Genomic DNA, 12,693 nt, shown 5'->3' on the forward strand with positions numbered 1-12,693 from the left:
ATCAACTGATGCTTTTTTGGTCAGACCTTTTGGAAAAGTGGGTCTGCCAAGGGCCCCATCGCCCTAATAAGGCTGAGGGAAGGCAGATCATACATAGGATTAAAACTTGTGTTCCAGGAGATGGGAGTGCATACATTCCCCAAAGCTGCATTAAGTTTGGGGTTATATTATGTTGTTCACCTGTCTGTAGAGGATAACATTATTTTTCTGGAGGCTCTGCAAAGAGCTCTTTTTTGAGCTTTTGTATCTTTGTGGGTGGAGGAGAACAAGCAGAAGCTGATTGCCTCCTGTGGCGTTTGGTCCAGGTGGGTGAGTTTGGGATATTTCGGGAAATAGCTAACACCAGGCTGCCCAGATTGGTGTTTGGGCCTGTCAGGGACATCGGGGTGAATGTTCCCCAACGGGGCCACGGTGCACATGTCAGGTTCATCCACCCCAGGAGCACACAGTGGGGGGAGGAGTTTCCTCAGGCCTTGCTGCAAGATCACAGCTGACGCAGGAGATGGGAGAGTTGGAATCCTCTTCGGTTAATTTGGTTGAATGATTCTGATTGCACATTCTATAGTTGTTTTATTTTAATCAATGTAACCTGGAACCCATCCTTCTTGTCTCGAGTCTTCTTGGGTAGGTTGGCAATTTTTATAAATATAGTTTATATTGGTGGCAGGGGGCGTGAGAGATGTACCACTCAAGCACACCACTTTGGTTTCTCTTAAGCTTGCTGTGATTTATTTATTTGGCCAAGCCTTTGGTAGGTAAGTAATTATCATGATCGCCATCATCATTAAAATTTGTATACCACCTTTCATTCGTAGCTCTCAGGGCAGTTCACAACATAAAAATGCAATATAAAAAACACAGAATACACAATAAAACCAAGAACAAAAGCAAACCCCTAAGGCCCTTCTCCTCACCCCCTCCCATGACACACTATTTTATTGTATTGTATTTACATGTTACATGCTTCAGTGGTTAATGCTCAGACTGTTGACCTGAGCGAAGACTGTGGGTGTGGTTGCATGTGTGGGCATAGGGGCATCCATTGAGAACCTTGTTGAGGAAACCCCAGTGGCGTAGCGTGGGTTGTCAGCACCCGGGGCAAGGCAAGTAATTTGCGCCCCCTAACCTGTGGATTTGCGCCCCCTAACTCTAACCCCCAGATGTTGCTCCCGGTGCGGCCGGCCCCCCCTGCACCCCCCATGCTACGCCACTGGGAAACCCCAACTATTTTAATGTAGATTAAATGGAATGAAGAGAGGCAAGTGTCAGGGATGAGAGGCTCAGGCCCAGAGAGCCAGTTTTTGATGGGAAGAGACTCTCCTTTCTCTTTTCACTTGAGCTAAATCAAACTAAATATGGAAATCAGCAAAGCCCATTGCTATCTCATTTCAGCAAGGGAGCACCACAATTGGAAAGAGTTTTCACTTGCACAGTTAGTATCCCTTTGAGGAAGATTATACACTGTATGTTAAAGGGATAAAGCTTTATTTCATACATGAAAACATATGAAAAAGGGGGGGGGAGGAAGACCCAGGTAACTACTGACCAGTGAGCTTGACATTGAAGCCAGGGAAAGTCCTGGAACAGGTAATTCAACAGTTGGTCTGTGAGCATTTAGAAAAGGATGCTGTGATTACTAAGACCCAGCATGGGTTTCTCAAAAATAAGTCATGCCAGACCAATCTCATTTCTTTTTTTGAAGGAATTACAAACTTGGTGAATCAGGGAAATGCTGTGGACATAGCACATCTTGATTTCAGTAAGGTTCTTGACGAAGTCCCCCATGATATTCTCGTGAGGAAGCTGGTAAAATGTGGGTTGAATGAGGTAACTGTTAGGTGGATTTGTAGCTGGTTGACTGACCAAACCCAAACCCAACTCATTAATGGTTCCTCGTCATCCTAGAAAAACCGTGATAAGTGGGGTGCCACAGGTTTCTGTCCTGGGCCTGTTGTTGTTCAATGCTTTTATGAATGACTTGGATGAAGGAATTGAAGGGAGGCTCATCAAATTTGCAGATGACACCAAGCTGGGAGGGGTAGCTAATGCCGCAGAGGACAGAATCAGAGTTCAAAATAACCTGAACAGATTGGAGAACTCAGCACAAGCTAACAAGATGACTTTCAATATTGACAAATGCCAGGTTCTACATTTAGGCAGGAAGAATCAGATGCACCAATATAGGATGGGGAACACCTGGCTTACTAGCAGTACATGTGAAAAGGATCAAGGGGTCTTGGTGGACCACAAGCTTCACATGAAGCAGCAAAAATTTATAAGCTTAACTTCTTTACTTTTCTCTCCTTGTCAAATGTTCCTTGTTGTTCAGCTCAGGTCTTAAGATAATGATGTAGCATTTGGGGGAAAAAATGCAACCCAGCAATCCAGCACTGGAGCATAAGATGGAGAAGATCTCCACAGCCACCATGTATTTCCCTTTGGTGCTCAGGTACGTTGGAATAAAGGACAACCAAACACTGCAAAACACCAACATGCTGAAAGTGATGAACTTGGCTTCATTGAAACTGTCAGGCAACTTCCTGGCAAAGTAAGCCACTGTGAAACTGGCAATGCCCAGGAAGCCCATGTATCCCAAGACACAGTAAAACATGGAGGCTGATCCCTCATTACATTGCACGATGATTTCCTCTTTCAGGGAGTTCATGTCCTCATCTGGGAACGGAGGAGAAGTAATCAGCCAAATTATGCAAATGTTTGCTTGAATAAATGAGCCAGAAAGGACAATGGAATTGGCCAGTCCTTTCCCCAGCCACTGTCTCATTCTGGATCCTGGTTTTGTGGCCATGAATGCCAGAACCACCGTGATGGTTTTTGCCAAAACAGAGGAAAGGGACAGAGAGAAGATCATGCCAAAAGCCGTTTGTCGGAGAAGGCAGGTTGCCTTTCCAGGCTGCCCAATGAAGAGGAAGGAGCAGAGGAAGCAAAGCAGGAGGGAAATGAGGAGAACGTAGGTGAGGGTCCGGTTGTTGGCTTTGACTATGGGAGTGTCCCTGTGCTTCATGAAAATCCCAAGTACTGAGGTTGTAATCAAAGAGAAAGAAACAACCAAGATGGCCAGAGTGATCCCTAGAGGTTCTTTATAGGAGAGGTAGCTGGACACCTTGGGAATGCACTGATTTTGGTCATTATTTGGGTACTCCTCTTCCAGACATTTGACACAGGCAGCCATGTCTGAAAAGAAGAAAGCGCTATTAAAACATTTCAAGACTTAACTGAATTTGAACACCGTAAAATGGTCACATGTTGAACTGAGACTAATGTATTCAGATCTGAATACATCCATGAATGTTCCAGACCAGATTTGACAAGACATTGCCTAAGATTCTCCCCATCTGATGTGAGAAGAATAAAATTCCCATGTGCAGAAATAGAAGCAGTAACACAATCGCAAAAAAGAGAGGAAGTTTTCTTGTTGTTTCTATTCAAAAGCTACTTCTTCTCCAGCAGGGGATGGTCCTGCAAAATTTATATTAATAGTTGCTCCCAGACTTTGAAGGTTCCTTCCTAGAGAAGTTAGAATGGCTCCCTCCTAGTCCCTCTGCCGTGTGTGTGTGTGAGAAAACTTTTCTATTCTTACAAGCCTTTGGGAAATGACAGGTTTTTGGTTTTTTTTAACAAATTGCTTTTAATAGTGCTGTGCTGTTTTTATTATCTGTATTTTAATAGAATTACAGTTCAATTATTTGCAATGATTTTTTAAATTATGTTTTTAGCTCTTTGCATTTTATCTGTCTTATTTTCATTTGTGTAAAATGCCTTGAGTACTGATCTGGGAAAGAGGCGGGATATAAATAATAAATAATTAAAATAATAATAAATCAAAGGAAAACAGCAAAGAGCCTGTTTGCTCCTCCAAATGGCTAAAGTTGAAATATATAAATAGAACTACCTAATGAATCTATGGAGAATTTGAAGAGTTTCCCTTCTGTATTTCATAATAGCTGCCATGGTTCCTGATGTTCTGATTCCAAAGGTTGTGGATGAAACTAAAATATGCATTTGTCTCATGTGACTTTGGCCTGATCCATAAAGATGGCATGGTCAGCCCTCCTTCACAGTCCATTGCTCTAAGGAATTTTTGTAATGCCTACCCATACAGATTAGCAGTTACAATTCTGATTTCATAGTCCTATCCATTGAAGTGCTTGGGAGAATTAAGAATTCCCCATTGTAGAAAAGGAACATCTCAGAGGCAGTCCATCATTCTGTTTAGCTGTGTCACCAACAACAGTTTGCAGAAACTGGCAGCTAAAGACATCTAACTCCCCATGCTGCATAAAAAGCTTTGTTTTCTCATTCTGCATACCAAAGTGTTTTAAAAGCAGATACTCAACAAGGCTAGATTATTCTTTTTCTGCCCATTTCCCCAGTTACTATACATTATTCTCTTACCCATCTGGTGAGAGATCAACCCTTCAGGACAAGGAGCACAATCATAGCAACAAAATTTCTCCCCTTCCTTTTTTTTCCTGCTGTAGCCAGGATAGCAGTAGTCATTGCACACAGAAAGGGGCACCACCTGTCCAAACACATAAAACTGAGATCAACATCATTTGCCAACACACCTGGAAGAAGATTCAAGAGACTCCATCATGGTGGAAATGTCTATATTAGATATAAGGGCTGGCAATCCGATAAGCAAGTTATTTAAGTATAGGAAGGCGTTTTGAAGTAACATCTAGGAGTGAAGCACCTTCCAGCCCTAGGCATGTAACAGACACATTCTGCCACACAAGAATTATCTCCCTTCTTGCTAAGTGAGTCTTACATCTGTGAACCCAACATACACACACAGCCCCCACTATTCAGCATTCACAATCCAGGACTTGGGAGTAGCCCCAAGGGACCCCCAAACGCTGCAAAAGGTGACTCTAGAGTAGCCCTAGACAAATATTGCCTCAGGGTGCCTATCGATTAAGCACTTAAATTCCCTACCTGAATGTCAAAACAAAAAAGTAAATACAGTGGTACCTTGGGTTACATACGCTTCAGGTTACATATACTTCAGGTTACAGACTCCGCTAACCCAGAAATAGTACCTCGGGTTAAGAACTTTGCTTCAGGATGAGAACAGAAATCACGCAGCAGTAGGAGGCCCCATTAGTTAAAGTGGTACCTCAGGTTAAGAACAGTTTCAGGTTAAGAACAGACCTTCGGAACGAATTAGGTACTTAACCCAAGGTACTACTGTACAACCAAAGAAACTTACAGTGTAGAGCAGGCAAAAGGGAGGGATCCCAATGGCCGATGGCAGCATCTCTTGACAATTCCCCTCTGCCCCCATAAAGGGAGACCTGTAAGAAAAACCCACCCTGGAGAGAGAGGTAGGATGGGCACTGGAAATGCTCAGGAGAAGATCGAGAGGACAGAGCTGCCCACCAAGATCCCCAGACTCACACACAACCTCTAGGGAGAGACCAGCTGGTATCTTCTCACAAGAATGGAGTGTGTTTGTGGGTGGGGGGCAAATTTGCCCCCACTAGGAGCAGAGGAGCATTTTTAATTCTTATCTTCATGGCCAAAATTTCTAACTTTTTTATTAAAGTTTATTCAGAAAGAAAGCAGAATTTGTTTTTGCTTTTTGCTTTGTTTTCAATAATCAGTTCATGAAATAGCAGGTATTTTGAGCAGCCTCAGTTCAGGAGTGGTCTCCTAAGCATTGCTATTGGTCACAAAAGAAAATATTCAATTTTTGGAGAAAAATTGACCAGGACTGCTCAGATGAATTTGTTGCATTGTTTACTGAGACTTATTCTGGGAATGTAGTATATGTTGCATGAGGCTGGGTTATAGTCCGGGCTTTTTATCAGCCAGAACTCACCAGAACTCGGTTCTGGCACTGCCCAGGTGGGCCCCATTGCCCTTCAAAGAGAACAGGGAGGGCGTTCAGGGTGAATTCCAGCGCCACTTCTTCTAGAAAAACAGCACTGGTTTACCAAGAAGGAAAGAAACTGTAGTTTAAAAACACAATGCTACTCAGAACAATTCAGCACCTGAAGGCAATAAGAAACCTAGATGCTAAAAATGGAACGATTACTGGTTATTTCATACATTCCAGCATCTGCAGCTTCATCTCACCTGGTTAAAACTTCTATGCCACTCGATTTGCTCATCATTAATTGTTAACTCTTTGCCTGAAGGATCCCGAGGAGCCAATCTTCCAACTTTTACTCTAACGAAAGAGCCGTTGGGGAACGTGACCCAGTTTGTAACATCAAAATCTGCAATCAGTTCTCCATTTTCATCAAAAGCTACACTCTCGCCGATGCTGTTGTTGAACAAGATGCTCCCTATATAGTTATGCAGCTTGAGTGAATGAGAAAAGGAAACACAATGGGAATAAAAGGTTAAAAGCTCTGCAATGAAATGGGCAAATGTCTAGCTCCCCTAACTCTGGATTGTTCTTGACCAAGATTGTATCTGGTGCTGTCTTCTGAGGCTTCTTCTCCCACCCTGACCCCCTCCACACCCACTGGAACAGTAAGGAACGGAATATGAAAACCCCCTCCCCTTGTTCCATGGCTGATCATGAGTTTGTACTATATTACCAAAGTCACAGTGAGTAACCACAATGTAGGGCTAGGAAGAAGCAGTGATTCAGCCAAAGAACTGTGAAACTGACGCAGTAATTTGAGGAGAAATGGCCCTGTGAAGTTGTCTTAAAAATAAATAAAATAAAGCATCATTGAGGTGTTGTTGTTTTTGCAAGACATTATCTGAAGAAAGTTAAGAGATGAAATCCCAGCATAAAACAATGCTTTCATATTATGTCAGATTTAGCAACAGAGTTACATTTGATGGAACACTGTGACTTGATATTAACAGGTATATTGGTTCTTAGTACTGCCATTCTAAGGAGAGATATTTTAACTGCCCTGTCCATTTGGTCCAGTGTCCTGCTTCCCACAATGGCATCTGGGTGCATCACAGCATGTTTTGAGGTCAATAAACTTTTTGTGATTTTTGTCTCTGCACCTTCAGGATATCCAGAAATCCCAAAATGTTTGGTGCCACTCTGTGATGGACCCAGAAGACCATGCTTTGCTCACAGATAGGTATTCCCCATCCATCTCCACTGCCTGTATCTACTCCTCTTGGATTTTCAGAGGAGAAGATATAGAAGCTGCCAGGCTCTGGAATGAAGACATGCCAAGCTGCCCAGAGTCAAGCCACAAGGAACTTTGCCACAACAGTCTGGGATTTATATTTTGCCATCCTGATGGCACAGAGTGTTTATAAAGTCCTTGTGCAACTTTAAATGTCATTAGAGTGGCAGGCTGTGCCATCTTTCTGAAAGAAGGTGTTGGTTGTTTAGTTTCAATAATTATTTATTTAGAAATATAATATCCCAATGTTCTTCCAAAAATGGAAATAAGCAAAGTCAGATTCAAGATTAAAGTTTTTCTAATGATTAGGCAAGATCAAGAAAGTTTAAGGATATACTCAAGTATATTTTATGGCGTACTTGAAAGATTTGCAAAATAGACTTTTGCTTTCAATGTGCAATTACCTGCCAAGGCTGCAAACTTTGATATGTCAGCCTCCCTCCTTCCACTGAACGACTAGGCTTGGGACTGGATTCACGTAGGACATGCAAAGCATGTGCCACAGCATAAGCAGCATTGTAGACATTGTAGCTGTGGCCAGTCATGCCCATTTCAAAAAGAGTACTAGGAAGACTCTCCAACTTCTCCCGGCCAGTGCAGGCTTTCTTTCCCTCCACATTCCCACCAGATTTTTTTAATGAGCAGCTGAATGACTGCTCCCAGAAATTCTGAATGAAGCCATCTCCTTTTGCCCAAGAAGGTTCAATGATCTCAAGAAGACTTTGCAATCCAAGTGGCTCCCTTGAGCGAACCGTGAGGGATAGGGTACCGTGGAAGCTTTCAATATCCCAAAGCCTTTGCATAGATGTTGCACAGAAATCCCATTGGGATGTAACAATCCAGACTTTTCCCACAGGTGGCAATTCATACAATGTTGCAAAAAACAGCAACATTCTCAAAACTGGCATGGATGGATCCTCTCCATATACAAAACATGCACTGACTTTTCTATCTTGAAGAAGTGGGTATTTTTCCAGTTGTGCTAATACCATGTTCATCAGCTCTTCCATAAATGTCCTCTTTGCTGTTCTTAGTATGAAGGCATAGCAGATGCCATTCTGATCAAGCAATGGAAGCACTGTGTGCAAAAACCTGTCCCCGTTGTCATCTTCCACAGCAAAGAGCCCAATCCATGTCCATCTGAAATGGTGAAGGAGCCTGACTACCCCAATGTACTGGTGGGCTTCCTTTGGGACCATCTGATATAGGGAAGAAAACAATGTTTTGTCATCCTGCACTGGGGTAAATGATCCATATGTGAGCTGAAAGGAAGGAGGGTTTTGTTGTATGGATTAAAAAAGCATAAAAATATGAGCCATTGTTGTAAAATGCCCATGCATCAATGCATATGTCTCACCTGTGGGATCCTGTAGGTGGCAAAAATGCTAGCCATGTTGGCAGAGGTTTCAGTAGCAAGTCCACCAATGACAGCTATCAGTTTACTCTGAGTATCACACTTGTAGTTGGGAACAAACCTGTGTTGTGTGGAAAGGAGGCTCAGGCTGGCTTTATATGTCTTCCTTGCCACGTAGTAGCTGTTGAGGATGTGGAAGCCCAAAGAGATGTTGGGTAGGATTTGGGGGTTCTCATTGATCTCTTTGACAGCAAGCAGCAAAGCCAGGATGTGCTGGTAGTTCTTAGGAACGGACCTGGAATGAGATTTACAGTCTGTTTCATGAGGCAAAGGAAAGGGCATTTCTTGCTTTCATTGTTACACCTCTGGCTACTCTCATGGGTGAGCTGGAACTTTAAAAAGTCAGAAAATGCTGGGATATAGAATACAGTTATTGCAGGATATAATCTATTAGCAGGTCCTTTTAGATGAAATATATAAGGAAGATTTCTTAAAACACTTTTTCCTCTGTATGAAAAGATTCTGAGTAAGGAGCCCTTGCCTGCTACATTACGGGGAACTAGTACAGTATATCTAGACCAGGGGTGGCTAACCTGCATCATGTTGCCAGGATCTAGCCCAGCATACTGTGGGATGTTGTCTGAAAGACAAAGGCATATCTTGATTTCAGCATCACACCACCAACTACTTTCATGATTGAGCTGAAGTTTAAAACATTACGAAGACATGAAGATAAGGGTTAAATAGGGGAAGGGTTAACGAAATATGGAAATAAGTGTCTGAAAATGGTTGTAGCTCCATGGTAGAGAATATGCTCTGCAACGTAGAATTTGCTTTCCATATCAGGCCAGCATTTCTGCCTCCATTCTATGTGACTGGACCTACACTTAGTCAGGGAACATTGCTGGGGTGAAAACTATAAAATAATAGCTGAGAGTAGCTGAGATTCCTGCCTTGCAGGGAGGTTGGGCTAGATGACCATTGGGTCCCTTCCAGCTGTAAGATTCTATGATTCTCATACATCACATTATTGTACAATATAATCTTATGAAATGAATCATTTATTTTTTAAAAAACATCCATATAGACTGATGTGAATGGAAGAGATAGCTGAAGCTAAAGGCAAGGGTCAACTAATGGTTGACTGGTGCCTCAAAGACTCACTAAGGTCATGATTCACTGTTGTCTTGTTCTAGAGATGTCCCCTAAGTTCCATTCATGTCCATCAGGCTTGGGTACGAAATATTCTCATAACGTAAATAAGAGGCAGGCAAAATAATTGTTTGGCTCCAGTTATTGCTGGAATAGAGCTTTCCTCACACTGAAAAGTGAATCTTACTAATGAAGCATCAAACCACATTATAATCTAAGGTAATAGAAGACATGGGAGGAATAAAGGGTTCCTTACACAGGTTCACCAATGGACATCTGCGTGGGCACTTCTGTGAACGAGGGACTGTCTTGAAAGAGGAAGACCTGAGAAACAATCTCTCCAATGACAAAATCACCCGGCTGATAATATTTGTGAGGTATAGGCAGAGGATCGTCATATATGCTGCAATTAATAGAATGCACCTTGCCCACACTATAAGGGAGCATTACAAGAAGCAGCACTATTGCTGCTGTGATCCTGGAGAGCAAATGTGTCCTCAGGACGGAGACGACCACAGTTTGCATTCTTCCCTTGATGCATTCTCTGGAAGCATGAGTTTCGTTGCAGGCTTTCATGAATGGCGGAGGACTCAGCATGTACAGATTGAAAGTCTGGTCTCCACACCGAGACCCTTTCAAATGGGCAAAAATGTTCCAATCCCCGCCTTGCAAAATATGGAAGTAGCAGAAGGATGACCAGTATGAAAAGTATTACAAAACACTAGTCCAAAATAACATGGGGGGCACTAAGGTGTATGTGCCTGGATTTGAGATGCGTTATTTAAGACTAAGAAACTCTGAATTGGATGGTTAACTGCAGAAAAAGAAAGAATGGGGCACATAATTACTCACTGTGCAGTCTTTTTGTTTTAGATTATAGCAGAATCAGCTGGCCAAAGCACACCTTAACATACAAGGAGGCAAAAGACAGAACACTTTGTAACCCCAGACCATTTATGAACAACATGTGGAGTTTATAGTATTTCCACATGTTGTTATTGTTGATCTTGTTAGTGGACTCTGGAAATCTACTGAGATTCAGGAAGGAAAGCAGTAATTTTGACAATGATTTGTGAGATAATCACATCCTCAGTGGATTGGTAACTTTTGAGGTGTCACAATAAGGCGACAGAGGAACCAGAGACCAAATTGCAAACATGTGCTGGATTATGGAGAAAGCTTGAGAGTTCCAGAAAGATGTCTACTTCTGTTTCATTGACTATGCAAAAGCCTTCGACTGTGTCAACCACAGCAAACTATGGCAAGTTCTTAAAAAAATGGGAGTGCCTGATCACCTCATCTGTCTCCTGAGAAACCTCTATGTGGGACAAGAAGCTACAGTTAGAACTGGATATGGAACAACTGATTGGTTCAAAATTGGGAAAGGAGTACCACTGTATATTGGCTGTGTTTTGTCTCCCTGCTTATTTAACTTACATGCAGAATTCAGCATGCAAAAGGCTGGGCTGGATGAATCCCAAACCACAATTAAGATTGCTGAAAGAAATATCAACAACCTCAGATATGCACATGACACAACCTTGATGGCAGAAAGTGAGGAGGAATTAAAGAACCTTTTAATGAGGGTGAAAGAGGAGAGCACAAAATATGGTCTGAAGCTCAACATCAAAAAAACGAAGATCATGGCCACTGGGCCCATCACCTCCTGGCAAATAGAAGGGGAAGAAATGGAGGCAGTGAGAGATTTTACTTTCTTGGGCTCCATGATCACTGCAGATGGTGACAGTAGTCACGAAATTAAAAGATGGCTGCTTCTTGGGAGAAAAGCAATGACAAACCTAGACAGCATCTTAAAAAGGAGAGACATCACTTGGCCGACAAAGGTCCATATAGTAAAAGCCATGGTTTTCCCAGTAGTGATGTAAAGAAGTGAGAGCTGGACCATAAAGAAGGCTGATCGCCGAAGAATGGCTGCTTTTGAATTATGGTGCTGGAGGAGACTCTTGAGAGTCCCATGGACTGCAAGAAGATCAAACCTCTCCATTCTGAAGGAAATCAGCCCTGAGTGCTCACTGGAAGGACAGATCCTGAAGCTGAGGCTCCAAGACTTTGGACACCTCATGAGAAGAGAAGATTCCCTGGAAAAGACCCTGATGTTGGGAAAGTTGGAGGGCGCAAGGAGAAGGGGACGACAGAGGACGAGATGGCTGGACAGTGTTCTCAAAGCGACTAACATGAGCTTGACCAAAGTGTGGGAGGCAGTGGAAGACAGGAGGGCCTGGCGTGCTCTGGTCCATGGGGTCACGAAGAGGCCGACACAACTGAACAACAACAAATAATGCGACAAAACAGTTTATATGCCCATTAACAAAAACCCTACAAGTGTTATTTTCTCCTTTGAAGAGGAAGAGACATGCCCTGATAGATGCAGGCTACCTTTGGCCAAGGAAAGAGCAGAATCAGTCACAGACAAAATCATGTACAGTGGTACCTCGGGTTACAGATGCTTCAGGTTACAGACTCTGCTAACCCAGAAATAGTACCTCGGGTTAAGAAATTTGCTTCAGGATGAGAACAGAAATTGCATGGTGGCAGCAGGAGGCCCCATTAGCAAAAGTGGTACCTCAGATTAAGAACAGTTTCAGCTTAAGAATGGACCTCCAGAATGAATTAAGTTCTTAACCCGAGTTACCACTGTATATTTCATATACAAATATGGTCCTGGTGAGACATGACTTGGTTACATCAGGACTGATCTGTTGCAATACAGGCTGTGTGGGCTGCCAGTTAATTATGTTTGGGAAGTCAACTGGTATAATAATATTACAGAGGCTAGAATTTTGAATAAAACCAGAAATTGAGGTTAGGTGACTCAGTCTTTGCAACAGTTTCCCTAACTTGGGAAGTGGTTTAGAATCACTAAAACTACTTAATATTGAGTGTGGCCAGTCTTCAAGCAGACTGATACGTCAATGTGAGCTTCTTCCATCTAGTATGGTGAAACCAGCATTAAAACGGATAATCTCCTTGTACTCCACTTTCACTACTATCCCTTGGGAGGTTAGATTGCAATACATAGAGCATGCCCCAATTTCCAGG

At 42.6% G+C, this 12,693-nt stretch overlaps 1 protein-coding gene across 2 annotated transcripts; it reads right to left on the reverse strand.

Moving 5' to 3' along the window:
* Positions 1-2,201: 2,201 nt before the first annotated feature.
* Positions 2,202-8,525, reverse strand: LOC310693031 (vomeronasal type-2 receptor 26-like). 2 transcript variants are annotated; one of them, XM_083474631.1, is made up of 4 exons: positions 8,485-8,525; positions 6,100-6,327; positions 4,414-4,540; positions 2,202-3,192 (listed from the first exon to the last, which is right to left on the reverse strand). In XM_083474631.1, the coding sequence occupies exons 1-4, from the start codon at positions 8,518-8,520 to the stop codon at positions 2,291-2,293; spliced, it is 1,293 nt and encodes a 430-aa protein (XP_083330757.1). In that variant the 5' UTR covers positions 8,521-8,525; the 3' UTR covers positions 2,202-2,290. The 2 variants fall into 2 exon arrangements, with proteins under 2 accessions (XP_083330757.1, XP_083330756.1); XM_083474630.1 differs by lacking the exon at positions 8,485-8,525 and adding an exon at positions 7,532-7,793.
* Between the last annotated feature and the right edge of the window lie 4,168 nt (positions 8,526-12,693).

Source organism: Podarcis liolepis (genome assembly GCF_965112155.1).
Source record: "Podarcis liolepis genome assembly, chromosome: 14".
Lineage (NCBI taxonomy): Eukaryota > Metazoa > Chordata > Lepidosauria > Squamata > Lacertidae > Podarcis > Podarcis liolepis.